At 42.4% G+C, this 24077-nt stretch overlaps 1 protein-coding gene across 2 annotated transcripts; it reads left to right on the top strand.

The window, feature by feature from the left end:
• Positions 1 to 560: 560 nt before the first annotated feature.
• LOC124140778 (potassium voltage-gated channel protein Shaw-like) lies at positions 561 to 22824 on the top strand. Of its 2 annotated transcripts, none has more exons than XM_046508524.2 (3): positions 561 to 1066; positions 10433 to 11962; positions 20592 to 22824. In XM_046508524.2, the coding sequence occupies exons 2-3, from the start codon at positions 11390 to 11392 to the stop codon at positions 21633 to 21635; spliced, it is 1617 nt and encodes a 538-aa protein (XP_046364480.1). In that variant the 5' UTR covers positions 561 to 1066; positions 10433 to 11389; the 3' UTR covers positions 21636 to 22824. The 2 variants fall into 2 exon arrangements, with proteins under 2 accessions (XP_046364480.1, XP_046364479.1); XM_046508523.2 differs by lacking the exon at positions 561 to 1066 and adding an exon at positions 1729 to 1864.
• Positions 22825 to 24077: the final 1253 nt, after the last annotated feature.

Genomic DNA, 24077 nt, shown 5'->3' with positions numbered 1-24077 from the left:
AAACAAACGTCGATGCTATGAGCAACGGCCCACGTCGGGTATTGGTATACGACAATCATAGGTTGCTGTGGACCAACTCGAACCCGGAATTCCCACGGGGGCCAGCTGTAAGTAACCCTCAGTTCGGACATGTGAACTTTCAGCAACCCTGCTTGTAGTAAGAGGCGATTAGCTGGATCGGGTGGTCAGTCTCGCTGACTTGGTTGATGCATGTCATCGTATCCCAGCTGCGTGGATCGATGCTCATGATGTCAGTCACTGGATTGTCTGGTCCAGACTCGATTATTTACAGACCGCCGTCATATAGCTGGATTATTGCTGAATGCGGCGTTTAACAACAATCGATGCTCATGACATCAATCACTGGATTGCCTGTCGAGAACAGACCTCAATATAGTACCCCAGTACTGACATGACATTTAATTACCAGTCGAACATTTCTGAAATGCTTCTGTTATGCTCAGGATACGAATTTTTCTGGAATATTTCAAGGAGAGAAAAAGTCACACGCAGCTGTGTATTTTTAATGTACATAAATGAAATTGTTAAAAAACAGCATGCTATTTGTGTCACCACTCTCCTTGCAATGACTACACGATGAATTCAGCATCACACATCATATTTGCACTGTTAAACCATAAGATTACCCACTGCATGTGTTTAGAAATTCATTTCGTGTCCAGTAATCCACCTCATGTCGTCTTATTTGCATGCGTATTGTTACAATGATTTATTGACGATTCAACTGAAGAATACCTGCATTCTAATCTGTTAGTAACCCGAGGAACGAGGGTGGAAGAGTTTGTGAAAGAGTATCTCGCCTTTCTATCCGTGATAGCGTGTGAATGGCTCACGGGAGACGCTGAGCCCACGCGGGAAAAGACGTAATAAAGACGGACTTAAGTTATAACCTTGCCGAACACCACCACGGGCTGTGGGGAGTGTGCGGAGCTCGACAGTCAAGTCAAGTCCCCATGGAGACAAATCACTGCCAGCTTCCAGAAGACAAAGTGCGTGAAACGTGACACAAAGTCCATACATCTATCATCCTCCAGGGTGCACACAGGTGAGTCACCATGACACTTTATGTATGTTTGGTTTCAACATGGGTACAAACCATGTCACAATAACGTAAACACCCAATCACACCATGGGTTCGAAGGTCGCATTCGCCCAGATTATATGTACAGTAAACTACGGTTATAACGAACTCGAAGGGACTACTAATTATAGTTCGTTATAACCGTAGTTTGTTATAAACATAATACAGCATAACTACAGCAAATAGTCGGGACCAAAAAGTAAGTTCGTTATATCCGCCAGTTCGTTATAAGCGTGTTCGTTTTAACCGTAGTTTACTGTATGAGTTTATCAGCCTACTACCACTTACCACCCATGTGGGGAATGTTTGAGACCTGCATCACCGGCTTCCATATACCGTTAACATAACACATCCTCATTTATCTTTCTTTTTAATGAACACGTGTCCGAGGCTATTCTATTCAGCATGGAGTATTAGTGATGTTATAAATCAAATATGACATGCACATTGACAAAAAGGACATCAGTAATGTCAAACGGAGTAATAGCGTTTACTGTTATATGAAACTCGGGCTGTTTGATAAACTAGACCCATGCAGGGGAGCGGAAGGTATTGTGATATGTGCAACGCCCGCTGGATGTCTAACGAGCCGAATGACTGACATGTGCGTAATGTATTCCTGTCTAAAGTAGATGTAGGGTTGGGTTTTGTCCTTGTTACGGGAGCACGTTGTTGTCGTACTGCACAGGCTAGGCTAAAACACATAGTGCAGTGAATATGTCATGGAGGTGCAACATTTGTTGGAGGATTCGTATCATTAAGGTCGGTAGTTAGACGTATTCCTGTAAATTCTGACGTATCTCTGTGCGTTCTATGAGACTGAACATTTAGTATTCTAGGGTAGGATCTGCGCCAAATGGAATCTTTTTCAGTGGATAATCTAGACTTGCTTTGACAATTTATGTTTAAAAAATAATTTTGCATCATATTTTAAAATAAGAATTAAATTATTTGCTGAAAATAATGTGTCCTTTGATTAGGGTTACAATATTCAAGGCCACAGTAAAGTATTCCAAACGTTTTATGGTAGACATGTGAAGAAATATTCCAAATTCGACGCATTCTGTGACAAAAATGTCTTTTTTTTTAGGTGAACAATTGACTTGCCTTTGCATGTGTTTGCGGGTCAGGATATGCTTACCTTTTCATAAGAAAATGTCGAATGTAAACAAATATCACTCTCCTCAAGACTATTGATACGTTGGTGTAAGTAATAAAAGTGTGCGAATCCATTTGACACATCCGAATGATTGAGTCGCTTAACGGGAAGGTCTGCGAAGATAAGCAGGGTTGACAGAGGGAAGACTGCACAGCCAGTCGCGCGGCATGGCAGGTGTCAACGAGGCTGAAGGCGATTTCTTTGAACTTTTTAACTCATGAAGTGTGCGTGGCAAACATTAAAGGAGACGGAGATACGCAGCAGCCTTCTCCTACACCCGAGTCTTTCTGCACCGCTTTAAACCCAGGTTGACGCAGAGCAGACTGAAACTCTGAGATATTCTTTAGACACATGCTCATATTGTTAAAAGTTTGTTTGGGAAAAATGAATTCTACGGTACGTCAAATATATTAACGTTCTGTAAGTGAGTGAGTGGTTGGTTGGTTAAATATATTAACGTTCTGTAAGTGAGTGAGTGAGTGAGTTAGTGGTTGGTTGGTTGTTTGGTTAAATATATTAACGTTCTGTAAGTGAGTGAGTGGTTGGTTGGTTGGTTGGTTGTTTGGTTAAATATATTAACGTTCTGTAAGTGAGTGAGTGAGTGAGTGGTTGGTTTGTTAAATATATTAACGTTCTGTAAGTGAGTGAGTGAGTGAGTTAGTGGTTGGTTGGTTGTTTGGTTAAATATATTAACGTTCTGTAAGTGAGTGAGTGGTTGGTTGGTTGGTTGGTTGGTTGGTTAAATATATTAACGTTCTGTAAGTGAGTGAGTGAGTGAGTGAGTGGTTGGTTAAATATATTAACGTTCTATAAGTGAGTGAGTGAGTGAGTTAGTGGTTGGTTGGTTGTTTGGTTAAATATATTAACGTTCTGTAAGTGAGTGAGTGAGTGAGTTAGTGGTTGGTTGGTTGTTTGGGTAAATATATTAACGTTCTGTAAGTGAGTGAGTGAGTGAGTGAGTGACATTCAAGCTGTATTCAAATTGTACCCGTATAGGAAATGAAAACCGACTGGCGGAGAACGCTACACTCACAAGTCCACCCTAAAGCATGTTACCGTCTGTAGGGACTCTTGGCTAGAACACATCCCTCGCAACCTATGCTTGTCGAAAAATGTGACTATATGGATCACTCGGTCACAATTGAATTTTTATACAAGCTATATTTGGCGGCTGCATGAGTAAATGAAATATAACAACACAAAAACGACAACGATGCCAACAATAATGAGTGAGTGAGTGGGTGAGTTGGGTTTAACGCCGCTTTTATCAGTATTCCAGTTATATCGCGGCGTCCAACAACAGCAACAACAACAATAACAATGATGATAATAATAATAATAATAATAATAATAATAATAATAATAATAATAATAGCCTGACTGTGCCAGGATCACCCAAACACTCTTTGCAGCATTTTTAATTTTAATCTGTAAATAATAATAATAATTATTATAATTGTGTTTGAAAAGGACATGGCGTTACTCTCGAATGCAATGACGTCATGAAACAATGTATGACGTAATCATACCCGAGTTTGCTTTGATGTAAAAAGACACGAGGGTGACATTTTATTTATCCTTCAAGATCATTCCTCCAACGTTTTCAGTTTGTAAACAGAACTAATCCGAGTCCTGAGTGTAACAAGTACAGCTAACCAGCTTCAGAAAGTCTAGTGATGTCATTTGATTGTGACGTCATGATAACGATGACAATTCATTGAAGCGGTATCACTGAAACGATATCTACCATGGACGCGAGTTGTGGGTGATAAATAGAGGTTATCGCGCGAGTGTGTTAGGAATAAACATTGTATTTAGCGAGCCTTGGCGAGCCTAATGCCGAGAAACCTACGCATTATATGATAAAGTATATTACCAATACAACCGATCCGATTGGTTTGACAGATTATCATTCCTCATCTACCCGATAGACCGGCGGCGGTCGATTTGTCGTAGGCCTCGATTGGACGATACTAAGCAAGGCATTCACTGGTTTGTTGTAATTATTCTCGCTCGAAGCAGGATTCGAGATGAACGCATGTCTCCATGTTTAATGGCATTCAAATAATAGCCTCTTGGATGTTACGCATGCGCACCTATGTAACCGGATATGGTACAGATTTGTACCACTTTTTTGGCCGTGGCGTCGCGTACCACCGGTGGAACCAGTTTACTGACTGGCCAGCCGCTGTCTAGTAAAACCCACAAGTCGACTAAGCAGACTTCATGACGTCAGAATATATAATCTGACGTCACTTGCTTGTTATGTTATCATTATTAACATTGGTCACTCAGTTAACATGCAGTATACCACTCGTATGACCAACCTAGTACCTCTGCCACAGGCTAGCGACATGTGACGGTTCGTCACATCTTACACAGCTCATTCAACAAATTACATATATTTTCACCTGTTTCATATTTTAATAACTTAAACACATAGATGAAGATATGTCATTAACTGGTTAACTTCCATAAAGAAATATCATAAAACGTAAAATAAATTATTCCATTTCGTAGTTATCCTATGTTTACATTGGTTGTACGGCTCCAGATATTGTCATCGAAGCCCTGCCGAGAGGTAACAATACGATCACATTGATGTATAAAGATATATGATCATGTACCTCTTCGTAGCAGTTGAGTGAATGAGTGAGTGAGTGAGTGAGTTAGTGAGTTAGTTAGTTAGTTAGTTTGGTATAACGCCGCTTTTAACATTATTCCAGTTTTATCGCGGCGTTTACCACTTCGGTGAAACCCACGCGCTCGGGTATGGTGCTGACAAACCTAGAAACATAATTGGGGCGAACCGGGATTCGAACCCACAATCATAGGTTTCTGGCGTGCCCAAGGGACGCAACTCTGCATAGCGAATCGCGGCGCCTTAGACGACTGGGCCACCCGTGCCCCCTCGTAGCAGTTGAAGTAGCGTATCTATATACATATAATTATGCAAAACGATGTGTTAAGCGCAACGAAACATCTAATTGTCACACAGAAAATCCTGAACACTGTGTTTGTATTTCAACTCCCACACCGTCATGCAGGGGGCACCAGAAATTGGCTTCAGACATTGTACCGTGTCAGAAATTAACCCAGGCCTTCGGCGTGACGAGCGACCGCTTTTACCACCCCATCGCCCAATAATAGCGTGTGCTACCGGAAGAGCAGGACACGCCATCCCAGGTGTCATCACTGATTTTCAGTGATCCATTCATATAATTTTTCGCTGTGCAGAGTTGCGTCCCTTGGGAACGCCAGAAACCTATGATTGTGGGTTCGAATCCTGGTTCGCCCCAATTATGTTTCTAGGTTTGTCAACACCATACCCGTGCTCGTGGGTTTCGCCGAAGTGGTAAACGTCTGAGACCTACATCACTTCGGGCTTTCCTCCCACATTAAACTGACACGCCGTGATATAACTGGAATACTGTTAAAAGCGGCGTTAAACCCAACTCACATGCACTCATATAATTTTTCTTCACTATTTTGCCTTTTACACCGAATGGAGTCTGATATTCGAGCTGATAATTGTTTAGCGTTGACGTTTTGAATACCCAGATAGTGCAGCGTAGCGTCACCAAATCCTTGAAACCAACTTGACCTGGGCCCACTTGCACAAAGCGATCTTAGCGCTACGACTATTGTAAGCCTATGTTAAAGTATGGGAGTTAAGATCATCTTAGCGCTAAGATCGCTTTGTGCAAGTGGGCCCTGGTGTATCATATAATGTGCCTTTCTCTCAAATTCTGTGATCTTTGAAAGTTTATGAGTTTATTGACACTTCACCAAAGCAATGTAAGGGTTCGCGAAACTATTTATAACTTGAATAACGTGTTTACAATCTTCAACACATGCACGTGACCTTGATGACGGCGTCGGGTATGTTAAGCTCCCGGTAGATACAATACGGAAAATAGAGCGTGCTCAATTATGTGTTGTGTGACGTACAACGGAAGCTGGTGTGTATTGAAGACGCTCAGATGTCATGCAGTCCACAAAACGCTTAATGGTTGGTGTTTTTGAATATATTTATACGTGAGATCTTGTCGCGTGATGTTTCATGTTTAAAAAATAGGTCAGGGGCGGCCCCGGAATTCCTGTCAGAGTTGCGTCCCCTGGGCTCGCCAGGAACCTGTGACCGTGGCTTCGAATCCCAGTTTGCCCTCATAATGTTTTTTAGGCCCGTGCTCCTGGATCTAAAAAAATGTTTACCGTATAACGTTTTCTTCACTTCGGGCTTTCCTCCCACATCAAATGATCCGTTAAAATACTGTAAAAATCGGCTTTAAACCAAACTAACTCTCTCACTTAACGAAACAGCATGTCAGTGTGTGGATATGGTTTTACGCCGCTTTTAGCAACATTCCAGCGATGTCTCAGCGGGGAGACCAGGGCTATACACATTGTACCCATGTGGGGAAATGGGCTATACACATTGTACCCATGTGGGGAAATGGGCGGGGCCATTCACCACTAGGCTACACCGCCGCCCCAAACATGATGTACCGTATTCGACGTAATAAGCGCCCCGCTCTAATAAGCGCCAACTACGATATTTTCTAATATATGGCTTGCGTACAATCCCAGTAAGCACCCCTTCCGATTGATCAATGTACACAGGACTTATTTATTCGTGTATAATACGCATGTTATATGCATTCATAGTTATGGGAAATTAAATTCTGGAAAAAATATATCTGTCGTATATAAACATTTCAGGCTGTTAGCATAAACCACGAAATTTACGATCTTTCAACTCTGTTGTTTTTCACCAAAATAATATTCTAATAAGAGCACCCTATTTCTAACTTTGAGAGCGCCCTGGGCGCTTATTATGTCGAATACGGTAATTCGCTGTGCAATATATGCAGTACATGCATTTTCTACTGAGCAAATTACCATCCGTCCTTCATTGTCCAGTTTTTAATTTATTCGTTCCATTAAGATAAATACACTGGACCCAGTCGCTACCAAAGCGTCGGTTTGAGGCCGATTCGAAAGAAACGACGCTAGAAATAGAGATAGTTCGGTCAAAATAACGATAGACCCACCACAAATTGCAACAGGAATGTTTTTAGTTGATTCATATTTATCAAGCTCTCCTTAACATCATATCAAAAATTTAGAAAAATCTAAGTGGGGGAACATTTTCAAATTCAGTCATCTTTACTACAGTAAACTACGGTTATAACGAACACGCTTATAACGAACTGACGGATATAACGAATTTACTTTTTGGCCCCGACTACTTGCTGTAGTCATGCCGTATATGTACTTATAACGAACTACGGTTATAACGAACTAACATTAGTAGTCCCTTTGAGTTCGTTATAACCGTAGTTTACTGTATAGCATTTTCATAGAAAAAATAAATATATTCAATTTTTTTTATTTACTCAAAGTTAACTATGTTACATATCAAATGAAAGCTACTAATACATGCTTCATTATATTCTACCTTTCCATATTTTGTCTTGTTTTGGTTCAGACAAATCAGCAAAAATCTCTTTTCAGCTTTCAATAATAGTAATCTATCATGTTCCAAACAGCATTAAACCGTCATATGCTGACCGAAACAAACCATTTAGTTATCAATGCAGCACATACATGCATTGTCACAGGTATGCACATCACAGTTCACTTCAAATGCCTCAGGCTGTTGGCAGTTCAAACAAGACATGCAAAATAGATACAAACTATAGATACAAAAGGACTGCATGTGATGCCAGCTTTCTTTTGATATCTAACTTGATATGATTAAACGAAAAATGAAACATTAAGTTTTCGGGCCTTATTTTACATTGATTTACCCCAAAAGATCAAACCCAAACTAAACAATTTTTCCCAACTTAGATTTTCCTAGATTTTAACTATGTTGTGAGGGGCTGCCTTCTGAACATTAAACAGGAGAAATCATTTCTGTTGTAATTTGTGGTTGGTTTGGTAGGATTTGACACTATATTGACCGGACTAAGACCGATCACGTTACAATGATGTTCCAGGGGGATCTGACAAGAGATGGAATTGGTGACGTTACGTTCCAAACGAAGTTGTCATAGCGAATGAGTGAGATAATATGGTTTTACGTCGCTTTTAGCAATCTTCCGGCAATACCACGGCAGGGCACACTAGAACTGGACTTCACACGTTGTACCCATGTGGGGAAATAACCCGGACCTTTGGCGTGACGAGCGAACACTTTAGCCACAAGGCTACCCCACCGCCCATGGAACACAGGGCACAGGATCTATCTATCTATCTATCTATCTATCTATCTATCTATCTATCTATCTATCTATCTATCTATCTATCTATCTATCTATCTATCTATCTATCTATCTATCTTCCCGAGGCAATAGCGTCAACTAGCCTTTTTATCAAAGCTTTGTTTCCACCCTTGCGACATTAAGCCCACTTTCCTGTGCTAAATATCATTGGACAATCGCACATATCGATAGTCCAATCAGAGAGCGTTTCACAAAATCAACATCCACGACTGGTACACCTTCGAATGAAAATGATTTATATTCTCATGAAAAAGTGAGTGCACCGGGCACAGTGTTCACTCCAAAAATAAATTCATGATAATAAACCTTTTTGGTTCAGTATACATATACATACATTATACACGGATCAACGCATCAGGAGCTACGTGTAGGTTGTTATGTTGTAAAACGTCCGTAAGCATTGCAAGAGAGAAGAGGGCGGTTACCCGCATGTATCTGCTCTCCGCGAGTCAACGTGCACTTGCCGGCTGCTCGGATATGCGTGAACATCATTGTTAACCGGGTTTAGTAAGATTTTTGACAATGTGGCATTCATAATATATTTTCTTCGACGAACTTTAAAAGCATTTTTCTCGACTTCAGATCAACCCGCATCGGGTTGCCCGTCCCAGTCGTCAACACACCAAGACATTTAATAGGTGAATGTCCTATTTGTCTTTGACGTAACGCACACTGGCTCCTAGAGTTCTTTTACACCGGCAATAACAGTTCGAGGTCATAGCAGCACATTGTGACTCCTGAACGATGTACAGGAGTTATGATGGTATTATCTTTCCGGGAATAATAATAATAATAATAATAATAATAATAATAATAATAATGATGATGATGATGATGATGATGATGACGACGACGACGACGACGACGATGATGATGATGATGATGATGATAAATCTTTCAAAATTTTAATCCATAGAATAAAATAATTACAAATTTATAAATAAGGAATGATATACAAAATTGCGCTACAAAATTAATACCCCGGTATTTAAGTTATATTCCAACTCCCTGTATACGACTTAAACTAAATTCACACAACCATCTCATCCTACCGGGTACCCGTTTACTGCTGGGTGAAGGCATGCATATTTCAATATGCTAGTTGTCTAAGGAGACCACATGTAACATGTGTTTCCGAGTGGGGCAGCACCGTGGCCATAGAAACTCGCAGATGTCCAGCTTGCTCACTGCCACCCATATGCCGACTGTCTGCCACCAACCGTCCAGGTGTCTCCACATATTATACCTGAATACCAAAACGTTAAAAGATGGTACTTGTTGTTACCCTGCCTGGCGCTCGGCAAAAACAATGACTGGTCGGCTCGAGTCAGTATACTGTGTCTGAGTGGGGTATTCATGTTAAACTGGCGCTCGGCATTAAGGGGCTAAGACAATGACTGGTCGGTTCGGAGTCAGTACACTGTGTCTGAGTGGCGTATTCATGTTAAACTGGCGCTCGGCATTAAGGGGCTAAGACAAGGACTGGTCGGGTCGGAATCAGTATACTGTGTCTGAATGGGTATTCATATTAAACTGTGGCGTGGCATCGCAGTGAGCTAGCGCTATAAATCCTTGTCTTTGCTTTCTTAATACCGAGCGCCAGGTAGGGTAACAACAAACACCATCTTTTAACGTCTTTTGGTGTGACGCGACTTCCCCCTCTCCGAGCAGACGTTCTACCACTAGACCACGGTACATGTGACCTTTAAATGACAAACAGCTCATAACGGGTTCATTAAAAGTGCAACTTCAGAATGAGTAATAACCCTCAAAATGTGGAACCGGCGCCGAACTTAATATAAATAAACATTAAAAAGCTTAGGTCGGTTAATGATGAGAAGCAAAAATCTATTTTAACAGTTTACAATTTTTCTCTTTCAGTTGGCTGAATCTCCCATAGCATGAGCCGCCGTTTGGAAACCAGTGAAGCGTGTGACGTCTCGGGATAATCCACCGGATGACTTCATAATAAAGCATACAGCTATATCCGCTGGATCAGCGCCTCTTTTCTACCAGTGGGACTCGTAACCCGTGGAAACACGCTGAAACAGTTGACCTCAGATCACCCTCCTCGCTTCAACAAAATATTGAACCGAGACGTACAGGTGGACTCCATGCTGGGATATGACATGTGTGTGTGTCTGTGTGTCTGTGTGTGTCTGTGTGTACATAGACTCACAGTAAATGTTTACATCAACTTTGATCTTCTCCCGACATCCTGACTCCGCACAGGGAAATGAGTGCTCATGAATTGTCTATGTACCTTTATGCGACAATTGAACACGGCTTTACCGCATGGGTTATGTTAATTTCGGACATGGGGATGTGAACAGTACGACCCGAACTCTGCCTATATGTTAATACATGTATGGCAACGTCCGAGGGCCATAAATGACTTTACCTTAATCTAAAGTAGAGTGGAGTATATAATTGTGATTCATGATATCGTTCCGCTTCGTTTGGAGAAAGGTTCAGTGTGGCCTGTGATGTCGAGTTATTATTTTCTGCGTTTCACGACACATCACCGATCTTACCCGATATTAATCTCTCTGACCAACCTTGAACTACCTTCGCTTTTAAGAGACACCATCCGTGAATTGTGGGCATTAAATAACATTTTATTTGATGTTTGTATGCCCATTGTAGGGCAGAACCTACCGTTGACATATTCACCAACAAACGTATGCATTCATACAGGTGAGTATCCGATACTTCAAGAGGTGCGCCGCAGACGAGGCGTCAGGAGTCGCCCACAGCACATCAATCACCTTCACGACGTCTTACCATGTGATTGTTTTCTAGAGACGTAAATTTGAAATAGATTCTCATCCATCCAAGATGTTTAAAGGGAGGGAGAAGGACAGTGAACACGTCCTCCACGCTTTAATGCCCGGAGCGAGGATAAACAAAGGAAACAAAAAGATTACCATCAACGTTGGAACCTCTAATGAAACCATTACTTTTAATGTCGGTGGATCCCAGTTTGAAACATACAGGTCCACCTTAAACCGTCTCCCCTTCAGTCCTCTAGGGGATGAAGACTTTCTGAAGAAGCATTACAGGGAGGATAGGAAGGACTACTTCTTTGACCGGGAGCCTGATGTTTTCAAGGCGATATTGAACTACCTCCGCACGGGGGAGCTGCATCTCCCTGCCTGGCTTTGTGGGGCTTCTATCAAGAACGAACTGGCATTTTGGGGCGTGGAGGAGGATGAGATTGAGGAGTGTTGCTGGACGAACTACAACTCGTGGACGACGACGTTGGAGGCGTTGAGGAAGTTGGAGAAGGACAGGAAGGGGACGCTGGGGCACGTTGGCGAGAGCAACAAGAGACCAACGTCTCAGTGGAAGAAGTTCTGCCAACGTGGATGGACTCTCATGAACAACCCACGAGTTTCCGGATGGGCCAGGGTAAATAGTATTTATTTTTTGTTGTTTAACGCCGCTTTCAGCAATATTCTCGCTGCATGACTTTGGCGTTTTAATAATCGAGTCTAGGCCAGACAATCCAATGATTATTTCATAAGCAACATCCAGCCCTCTTGGGTACGATGACACGCAATCAACATACCACTGTAACATGTTTAGGTCACGTGTTTCTGTGGGTCTGAAAGTCTATGGGTATCGCACGATGGCTTCCTTCGTGATACGGCGATTCATCAAAATGTACTTTACGGTCCATAGCAGGATAAGATTTTTTTTATTTCCAAGTGTCAAAAGTAATTTGCACATGTTCATAATTACAATTTTAAGTATTATGGAAATCAGTCAAATTCTACGTTCAAATGTAAATTTCAAATTTACAAATTTATAAAATCAAATCTCTGGTTATTTAAATTCTTTATTTGATCTGCGCAGGAATTTGGAGAGAAGATAAATGTGAACTGACTTTCTGTTTTACAATAGACTTACTATTAACTCTTTATCCCTTGGTCACGCCAGAAACCTATGAACTTGAGTTCGAATCCCGGTTCGCCCCGATTATGTTTCTAGGTTTGTCAGCGTCATACCCGGTTCGTGGCATCAATTCAGGCTTTCTTCCCATATTAAGCTGACACGCCTTGATATAACTGGAATACTGTTCAAAGCGGCGCTAAATCCCAAATAACTCACCCCTTGTGCTGCAATCACTTTTGCAATTAAATGTTGTTGTAACCACCGAGTCAAAGCTAAATCACCTTAAGAAGGACGGGGGCACGCCAGAAACCTATGATTGTGGGTTCGAATTCCGGTTCGCCCAAATTATGTTTCTAGGTTTGTCAGCAACATACCCGTGCTCGTGGGTTTCACCGAAGTGGTAAACGTCTGAGACCTGCATCACTTTCCTCCCACATTAAGCTGACACGCTGATATAACTGTAATAATGTTAAAAGCGGCGTTAAACCCACCTCACTCACTCACTCACTCTTAAGAAGGACGATATTTACGAGAATGAATAAAATGAAATGCGGAAGGTTAGCACAATTATAACGTTGAACATAAATCACCACTTGACACCAGGAACATATTTTATGGACTATCTAATTTAGGGCATAAATTAAGGGAAGTGTCAGAATCAGATTCATTTATCCTGACGTCACCATGATATGTAATGGCGATACCTATAAAAGTAGGATATCAATATAACTGATTTAGATGGAATCGTACACTGGACTCTTTTAGACACGGGGCGGTCGGGTAGCCTGGTGGTTAAAGCGTTCGCTCGTCACGCCGAAGACCCGGGTTCGATTCCCGACATGGGTACAATGTGTGAAGCCCATTTCTGGTGTCCCCCGCCATGATATTGCTGGAATATTGCTAAAAGCGGCGAAAACCATACTCACTCACTCACTTTCAGACACAATTTCTTAGGATTATGAAAAAGGTTTTATCGCTTATCATTTATTTGTTTATATTTATTTATTCATCACGTAATATAGTCCAAAGGCCCAGGAGGGGCGGTCGGGTAGCCTAGTGGTTAAAGCATTCGCTCGTCGCGCCGAAGACCCGGGTTCGATTCCCGACATTGGTATAATGTGTGAAGCCCATTTTTGGTGTCCCCCGCCGTGATATTGCTGGAATATTGCTAAAAGCGGCGTAAAACCATACTCACTCACTCACTCACCCAAAGGCCCAGGTTGCAACAGCATCACTTTGAGTGAGGAGAAGTGGCATTTTGGCGAACACCTGGTGTCATGTCACTATTCTGCCTTTAGGCCAACGGAAACTGTTTCGGCAGTTAATCGAGACTGGTTATTGTCTGGCCTTGACGTTTTGTGTTCATAATATTGCTTGATATGATATAATGTCTTCCAAACACGTTTCGTTAATTTTCAAAGAGACTGTTTTTGGCTTATATTTCTTATGAATATGGAAAGGGGTTTAATCGCTATTGTTTACACGTGAATAAAGTCATAAGATTTGTAACGCGAGTCTTACATAACAGTAACGTTCAAGGTCGAACGTCATCCAGGATTTGTGGCTCTATTGTTGGTCGCTGTTATTCGATGACGTCATACCTCGGTGTGAGGTTATGGTGTAGTTTGTCCTTAACCCCTTTGAGGGGTTTTCTTAGCGACGGCACATGTATTTGACCGAGACCATCGATGATGTCAGTCCTTTTGGAGATTAAAGTCGAGGGCGGTTTCATAATAAAAAATGTATATATAAAATAAAGATTTAATAAAATATTAAACATTAACTAGTATCCGTAATCGTAATTGACATTCAAACATGGAACAGAATATGTGAGGTGAGGTGAAATGGGGTTTAACGTCGCGTCCAAGATTATTGCACTTATATAGCGACGTGCATGCACGTGTGTGTGTGTGCGTGTGTACTTGTCCGGACTGATGCCGATTTATAGTGCTAGCACACTGAGATACCATGCCGCAGTTTAACGTGAATACCGTACACAGACACAGTATACTGACTCCGAGCCGACCAGTCCTTGTTTTAGCCCCTTAATGCCGAGCGCCAGACAGGGTAACAACAAGTACCATCTTTTAAGGTCTTTTGATGTGACGAAGCCCGGACCTTCCGCTCTCCGGGCGGACGCTCTACCACTAGACCACGGAGGCGGTCACAGAATGTGGGCACTTATAATCTACATGTCAGCCATATTTGACTAACGACATAAGGCTATGCCTTTTTATGTAGACGTTCAATATCAGTGACACGACTGATATCATCTTTGTGAGTGTGTGAGTGAGTGAGTATGGTTTTACGCCGCTTTTAGCAATATTCCAGCAATATCACGGCAGGGGACACCAGAAATGGGCTTCACACATTGTACCCATGTCGGGGATCGAACCCGGGTCTTCGGCCTGACGAGCGAATGCTTTGACCACCAGGCTACCCGACCGCCCCTCAGATACTTAACACTGAGAACAGTTCCATTAATTATTTTATCTTACAATTAAGGGATTTGTACGGAAACCTATTAGGGGCATATCATGTTTGAAATTTATCTTGAAAATTCAAGATGAAATGTTGAAAGTTCAAGCTAATATGTTGAAAATTCATTATGTTGGTTTAAAATTCAAGATACTGGTTTAAATTTTTCAAATACGTTAACAATGCTAAAGCATCAATCTATTGTCCCGAAATTTCAACACAGTATCATGAATAATCAACGTAGTATCTTGAAATTTCAAATAAGTATCGTGATATTTCCAATAAGCATCTTGAATTTTTAAGAAAGAAAAAAATATTGCCCAAACGGGCTTCCGTGGTTTTGTGATAGTCCCCTGGCTTTTCAAATCATAACTACCGTTAATCTATTGTTATAACATTCTCGCTGCCGGCACTTGAGGAATAAACGGCTCCTTCAAACGTCCCCTTTTGGCTACCTTACCTCCACTGTATTTGACAAGGGATTATATATACATGGATTAACATTATAGGCCTGTGTGGTCTCATATTATCTTAATCTGGGGTAAGTACCATAAATGCTTGACCTAGGGTTATATATATTTATAACATCCACCTAATGAGTGCATTATAACTATCATTAAGAGGTTCTTATTACAGGTGAGGTGAAATGGGGTTTAACGTCGCGTCCAAGATTATTGCACTTATATAGCGACGTGCATGTACGTGTGTGTGTTTTGTGTGGCTGCTTGTACTAGTCCGGACTGATGCCGATTTATAGTGCTAGCTCACTGAGATACCATGCCGTAGTTTAACATGAATACCCCACTCAGACACAGTATACTGACTCCGAGCTGACCAGTCCTTGTTTTAGCCCCTTAATGCCGAGCGCCAGACAGGGTAACAACAAGTACCATCTTTTAACGTCTTTTGGTATGACGCGGCCCGGACCGAACCCCGGACCTTCCGCTCTCCGGGCGGACGCTCTACCACAAGACCACGGAGGCGGTCGTGTCTTATTACAACTTAGACTGACCAAAACACAGACCGTGAACATAGCCCCTTAATCTATGTCAGATTCAAGATAGAATTAAAGAAAGCTATCGATCGATACCAAACGGCTTGAAGATATTGGGTAACACGTGACATATATACGTCACAAAACCCGAAGTGACCCAAAACGCGCGATAACGTAAGCCTCGTTTTGGATTAAGCAGTGCTTAGAATGAGCGCTTGGTGACTATCTTTAATACTCATCCGGGATTAACAAGTTCACGCCTGGTGTCACTTAGAAATCCCAAAATTTGATGATGGTGTTTCAGAGTCAGCCTCAAGTATTCTTGTATTTTGATTGATTAGGTGAGAGTGAGTGTGTGAGCTTTACGCGGCTTTCAGCAATATTCCAACAATATCAGGGCGGGAGACACCAGAAATTGGCTTCACACATTGAACCCATGTCGGGAATCGAACCCGGGTCTTCGACGTGATGAGCGAACGCTTTAACCTCAAGGCTACCCGACCGCCCCGATTTGGTGAGAGGTTGGCTAATGTTTTGGCGTTTATGTTTTCATAAACCTAAACCAAAATAGTGAAACCTATGTTAGGCCACGCCCAATAACACACTACCGTATCCTGATTGGATGACAAAAGAGTGGGCGGGGCTTGTGCACTTTTGCGCCGATCGCCGTCACATATTTTGTAGCGTTACCTTCAGCATGTTCTTTTGTCTTAATTGAACGCGACATTAAACCACATTTCACCACACCTAACCTTTTGTGTTAATGATTAAAACAGGCAATCTGTGTACAAGTAGTTATTATTGTTGACCTTTTTCTTTATATGAATTGACTTCAATATGTTTTTAAGTTTATGGAGTTTTACACACACACCCAAAAAAAGAAAAATAATGAAAACGAAAAGACCCCGTTCAGTTTACATGCTGGGTTTTTGAAAAATATTATGTTGTCCCTCCAAAATATTTTTTGTCACCCCTTTCAGAAAAAAACAAATGTATGTTTTGGGACACTGAAAAACAATTCACTGGCTCGAAAAAAAATCCGCCACGCCCCCTACCCAAACTTTAGGAAAGGTATATGTGATATGACTCTACTAAATGAGGTGATGGTGAGGTGAGGTGAAATTGGGTTTAACGTCGCGTCCAAGATTATTGCACTTATATAGCGACGTGCATGCACGTGTATGTGTGTGTGTGGCTGCTTGTACTAGTCCGGACTGATGCCGATTAATAGTGCTAGCTCACTGAGATACCATGCCGCAGTTTAACATGAGTACCCCACTCAGACACAGTATACTGACTCCGAGCCGACCAGTCCTTGTTTTAGCCCCTTAATGCCGAGCGCCAGACAGGGTAACAACAAGTACAATCTTTTAACGTCTTTTTGTATGACGCGGCCCGGGATCGAACCCTGGACCTTCCGCTCTCCGGGCGGACGCTCTACCACTAGACCACGGAGGCGGTCCTCTACTAAATGAAAACGTATGACAGCGCTACTGCTTTCTAGTTCGGTCATATATTTTCAACAAAATTACGCTAAAACCTTCCGCGAATAGCCAAATAACCGTCATTGTAAAAGCTGTATCTGTGCCTTGGGTGGCAACTGTGCCTGTCCCTTCCCCCACTATAGAGTCACGGTCAATTACAGCCATACCACACACTCTAATGGTCCTACACGTCTCCCATATTCCGAGCGAACCCTTTGATGAAACATATTACCTGTCGCCATAAGTATGTGTCAAGGATGAATCAGTATGTGATACCATCTTGCGAAGGTGTATCTTAACCTATAGATACCAGCCCGTACACTTGTTTGTGTGATACGAACATATACTGCTCACATTTTGGTAGGGATAACCTTATCATTATCAGCATCATTTCAAATGATAAGAAGTATTTTAACATCCGCTTAAGCTTCTGTTTTAAGTTTTGTAACAGTGTGAAATATCTCAGTTTCCCTTTCAAAAATTGAGTAGTATATATTCCGTCTGGTTTTAACTGACGTATATTTGGTCGCAGCAACCCCACCTTTGCTATACAGTAAACTACGGTTATAACGAACTCAAGGGACCTCCAATTTCAGTTCGTTATAACCGTAGTTCGTTATAAGCATATATAGCTCAACTGCAGCAAATGTTTGGGACAACAAAGTAAGTTCGTTATACGCGTGGTCGTTATAAACGTAGTTTACTTATGTGAATGTCCCGCCGTGATATTGCTGGAATATTGCTAAAAGCGGCGTAAAACCATACTCACTCACTCACTCACACACTCACTTATGTGAATGTGAAAGGCCGCTTTAACTAGTATTCATTTGTCATGAGTGAAGCTTATTTCTGGTGTCCTCCTCCGTGATATTGCTGGAATATTGCTAAACGCGGCATAAAACCATATTCACTCACTCGGTTATCCCGTGGCAGAGGTTAGAGAAAAGATCGAAGTGCTGTACGTATTAAACGTTCTCCATTTTTGTGAATTCCATGAGCACGGGTATGGTTCTGACAAATCAAGATCATTGTCATGGATTAAAGGTGTCTGGCACGCCTAAGGGACGCAACTCTCCACGGCGAAGTGCGACACTCCAGACGACTGGGTCAGCCGTGCCGCCTTGCCATGTACTTGAATGGTACCGGGTACATGTTCCAAATGTCCTTCCTACTGAAAATAAACACTAGAATTCGTAAGAGCAGGTGGTCAGTCTCTGTGACATAGCAGTTTGTTTATTGTCGTTCTACGATAGCGAAGATGACCCGTGAAGATCCGGGGTCTTCAACAACCCACGCTTGCCTTAAAAGGCGACTATGCTTGTCGTAAGAGGCGACTAACGGGATCAGGTTCGCTGACTTGGTTGATGCATGTCATCGTATCCCAATTGCGTGGATCGATGCTCATGATGTCAATTACTCGATTGTCTGGTCCAGACTCGATTATTTACAGACCGCTGTTATATAGATGGAATATTGATGAGTGCGTCGTTAAACAAACAAACACACGATAGCGTAGATGGCTGCCTATCCATTCGGGATCCATGTCTAGTCGGTACTTGATTACCTACAGGTTGCCTTGAATAATGTTTGGCGTAAAACAGCATTCACTCGCCCATTTTGGTACTCTTATCGTTTCACATTCGATAGCCCTGCGGGGCGGTCGGGTAGCCAAGTGGTTAACGCGTTCGCTCGTCACGCCGAAGACCCGGATTCGATTCCCGACATGGGTACAATGTGTGAAGCCCATTTCTGCTGTCTCCGCCATGATATTGCTGGAATATTTCTAAAAGCGGCGTAAAACCATACCCATCATCAACCACTATAGGCCTGCTGATGTGCACAGCTATCCAGCTAGTGGGGCACAATATTGATGATTTTTTTTGTAAATTCCTCCATACATTGAAAATTATTGTATGACGATGACCGAAAAAGTTTTCTGCTCCAACACAAAATCCCGCCACGAAGTTAGAGGGCCCTTACGAGGTTAATAGCGTCAAGTCCATATTACGGTTCGTGAGTTTCAGCACTCCCTGCTGAATGACCTGCTGATGCGGCTGTAAACAATATTCACTCACTACAAAATAACCTCAATAGCAGATAAAGGGGACCTGGCTAGAGACATCGCTTGACCCCCATTCTCTGTCCGTAACCAGCGGGTAATCGGGGATGCTGACTGTATTTATCATGTGTCACCTTGATATACTCGACGCACCCATTGTGTTCATCAGAGCGTCCTTTTTCACGTGATCACCTGATGGAGCGGTGAGGAAAGGTGAAATTGGGTTCAACGTCACGTTCCAGATTATTACAATAATATAACGACGTGCATGCACGTGTGTGTGTGTTTGTGTTTGTGTGTGTGGCTGCTTGTACTAGTCCGGACAAATGCCGAGTTTATTGTGATAGCTCACTGAGATACCATGCCGCAGTTTAACATGAATACCCATCTCAGACACAGTATACTGACTCCGAGCCGACCAGTCCTTGTTTTAGCCCCTTAATGCCGAGCGCCAGGCAGGGTAACAACAAATACCATATTTTAACTATTTTGGTCTGACGCGACCGTGGATCGAACTCCCGTACCCCCCTGGGGCACTAGACTTCGGAGGCGGCCCCCGATTGGAGTGGGAAATCTAGTATTTGAATGCCAATACGGATCTTGCGCGTGATTACATTCCCAGACATAACTGTCTGTCTCAGCGCTTGTGTAGTTAATGAATACAACCAAGTCATACAATATTAATTTTTCACCGGGTTAATCCAAATAAATACATCGCCAACTGAAATACTGTTGAAAACGGCGTTAAACTAGCTCGCTTGCTCGCTCACTCACTCACTCACTCACTCACTCACTCACTCACTCACTCACTCGTCTAAGGCGCCACGATTCGCTGTGCAGAAACCTTTGATTGTGGGTTTGAATCCCGGTTCGATTATGTTTCCAGGTTTGTCAGCACCATACCCGTGCTCTTGGGTTTCACCGAAGTGGTAAACGTCTGAGACCTGCATCACTTCGGGCTTTCCTCCCACATTAAGCTGACACGCCGCGATGTAACTGGAATACTGTTGAAAGCGGCGTTAAACCCAACTCACTCACTCACTCGGTATCCTACTCACTTACTCACGCTCCCAGTCACTCACTCACTCACTCACTCGCTTTAAGCATCGTTGTTTCTTTGTTTTGCAGGTTATTGGCGCTGTATCGATGCTGTTTGTCATCCTCTCCATCTTTTCATTCTGCGCAGAAACACATGAGAGTTTCCACACGTACGTCTCGCAGAACGCCAGCTTCAGCAACAACAATTCATCCTCGGTCAATGTCGCAGACAGCAAGGATGAAGGCGACGGTAAACTGGACGTTCAGATCCATCCATCGTTATTCTTCATTGACGTTGTGTGTACGGTATATTTCCTGCTCGAGTTTATAACAAAATTCGTGTTTTCTCCAAAGAAAGGAAGCTTTTTCGTTCTGCCAATGACAATAATTGATATCTTAGCACTAGCGCCGGATATCGCCGAGACGTTGTATCGCCTGTCCACGTCTAATTATTACTCACGTGACACCCTTGCTGTACTTCCGGTTCTGCGCGTCACAAGGATCTTCCGTATTTTCCGTCTCATGCGTCACATCCCAGGATTGTATATCCTGTTCTATACACTCAAGGCAAGCTTAAGAGAACTGCTTCTGATGCTGCTGTTCTTGTTCGTGGGGATGCTGGTGTACTCTTCTCTCATCTACTTTGCGGATGACCGGAGCACGTTCACCAGCATCCCTCACGGGTTCTGGTGGGCGCTCATCACCATGACAACCGTCGGTTATGGTGACATGTTTCCGGTGACGAATCTGGGTTACCTTGTAGGATCAATTACGGCCGTGTCGGGATTGCTCATGATTGGGTTCACTGTGCCGATCCTTGTCAGCAACTTCGTGATGTACTACCACCACACCCAGTCGGCACTGGAACGAGAGCGGAAGAGAGTAGGAAGACAAAAGCAGCTTGAAGCTGAAGCAAAGAGGCGAAGACCAAGCTTGTTCAATCTCGCCATCCGATCCAAGTTTCAGACCAAGGATGATGTAACGGGCTCGCGGCTGGCATCTATGGCGGATGACGCTGCCAAGCAGCTCACCAAGACGTTGGACAAGGATTGTTCAGCACCTTATTCCACGGCTTCATCTCCAAGAGAGGAAACAGACCTACTGATGAAAGATTCCAACGGGAACAGCCCGTGAAAATTATTGAGGGGCAATAAGTTTGATAAAGAAAAATACAGTTAAGTACGGTTATAACGAACTCAAAGGGACTACTAATTTTAGTTCGTTATAACCGTAGTTCGTTATAAGCATATATACAGCATAACTAAAGCAAATAGTCGGGACCCAAAAAGTAAGTTCGTTATATCCGTCAGTTCGTTATATCCGTCAGTTCGTTATAAGCGTGTTCGTTATAACCGTAGTTTACTGTAAAGCTGTCCTCATAAACGTCAGAGATGCAATATATTCTTATCATTCAAGTGTCTCACGGTTAGACGGAAGTCTCCTGGTCAGAGCGCTGACATTCCACGAAGACGCGGGTTCGCTTCCCCTCACTGGTACAATCTGTGAAGCCTATTTCTGGTGTCCCCCGTCTTGATATTGCTGGAGAATTGCTAAAAGAGGCTTAAAACGCAACTGAGTGAGTGAGTGAGTGAATATGGTTTTACGCCGCTTTTAGCAATATTCCAGCAATATCACGGAGAGGGACACCAGAAATGGGCTTCACACATTGTACCCATGTCGGGAATCGAACCCGGGTCTTCGGCGTGACGAGCGAACGCTTTAACCACTAGGCTACCCGACCGCCCTAAAACGCAACTGAACTCATTCTCATGTGCTCATGTACAGTGTCATGTCGCTTCACGTGGGAGAGGAATAACAGACATTTCTCTCCGCGAATAACTGCAAGATTGCTGATGCGTCGGTAAACAATAATCACTCCCACACTTCACGTTGGACAAGACTCCACAGCTTAGTTGTCACAGACACACGCAAAGGCAAGTCAATGTTCACCTGAAAAAAACACGGGAACATATGGTACATGTCAAAATAGGGAATTGCCACTGATGCGTCAAATTTGGAAATTTCCTCCACATGTCTACCATAAAACTTTTTGAAAGCTTTACTGAGACCTTGAATGCTGAAGCCTTGATCAAACAACTACTGAGGAAGAGTCGTATGCCGCTCTATGAAACAGTGCATCGCGACCTTAACCAAGAGACCCGGTCTGATCTATCGCTGATACCAGGTCCTCGCCCAACCGATATCACCCGTCACAAACACATGCAAAGGAGAGTCAATTGTTCACCTGAAAAACACGCGAACATGTAGTATAAGTCAAAATAGGTAATTGCCTCGGACATAATTTTTGTCACCGATGCGTCAAATTTGGAAATGTCCACCACATGTCTACCATAAAACAGTTTGAAAGCTTTACTGAGGCCTTGAATGTTGTAAACTTGATCAAACAACTGCTGGTAGAAAGAGCATGCTCGATTGTATCTCAAAAGACTTGAAATGTAGACACCAAAGGCTGGAACTGCTGGAATATTGTTCGACATGAAGGGAAAGTTGACTGTTGGAAAGTTGAAGTCAACTCTCTTGTCTTACAGTCTTGTTGAGAGTGTTTTGTCATTCTGAATCTGTATGCAGAGATCTAAATATGAAATAGATGAGGCGGTCTCACTGGTCTCCTTTGTGTCTAGTTCAGGTGGGTAAATCAGTGGAAGGGAATTGGCTATTTGATGATTATTGAACGATATAAGATCATCGATATACCTGGAGCTTAAGTTAAACTTCTTGGGCAAATTACTTTGTTTTGACTTTGCCAATCCGAACAGAAATTCCGATTTATATGCATTGGAAATTCTGATTGAAACGCATTGGTTGAAAAACGTTGGTAAATGAGATTTGAAGCCCGGAAAGTGTTTTGTTCTTATTGTTTTTGCATTATAAATATTTGATAACTGTTTTAAAGAAGACATTGCTTCAAGTCATGCTTACTCTTTTCGCTGATTTTCAGTGATCCATTCATATGTTTCATCACTGTTTTGACTTTCACGCCATATTAAACCTGTTTCGGCAGACAATCGAGACTGATTATTCTCTGGCGTTGACGTTTCATATTTAGATGAACATTCTTTAGCGAGTTTGGTTGTCATTGGTGTCTTGACCATTGATGACGTCATTGTATTGAGGGATGACGTCATATCTGTCTCATTATTGTACACGTGGAGAGCGAGAATTTCGGAATCGTACTCTTCAGATGAGCGTGGGTGATAGTATGTTTTTTGCCCGGATAAGACAGAAGTTTTAAAAAAATACGCTTATCCGAAAGAAAATAATGATTATCTCAATAATAACATTCAGACAATGTGAAGCTTCGCTCCAGTTGTAACTTATGTTTTGTTTAAGAAATAATCGATAATCAAGAAACTGACATTGCATCAGTCTACGCAGTTGGGATACGATGACATGCAATCATGGATCTGCTTTTAAATAGTCGTATATTTGCGATCAATGTTTTAAATGAATTGGTACCTTGTACACTGCCATTTTCATCCGTGTATTCTTGAACAATTTGGGTTCCTACTCATACCCTACCTATGCATTTCGTACAGATGTTTACTTTTATACGAA

Source organism: Haliotis rufescens, unplaced genomic scaffold (assembly GCF_023055435.1).
Source record: "Haliotis rufescens isolate VD_foot unplaced genomic scaffold, xgHalRufe1.0.p SCAF_60, whole genome shotgun sequence".
Classification (NCBI taxonomy): domain Eukaryota; kingdom Metazoa; phylum Mollusca; class Gastropoda; order Lepetellida; family Haliotidae; genus Haliotis; species Haliotis rufescens.
Note: the sequence above shows the minus strand (reverse complement) of the source record. Positions and strands in the feature narration are given on the sequence as shown.

Excerpts from the sequence above, each read along its gene's own strand:
- LOC124140778 (XM_046508524.2), top strand. The coding sequence starts at position 11,390 with ATGTTTAAAGGGAGGGAGAAGGACAGTGAACACGTCCTCCACGCTTTA. Across the intron at positions 11,963-20,591 it reads GAGTTTCCGGATGGGCCAGG|GTTATTGGCGCTGTATCGAT; the intron begins GTAAATAGTATT and ends TTTGTTTTGCAG.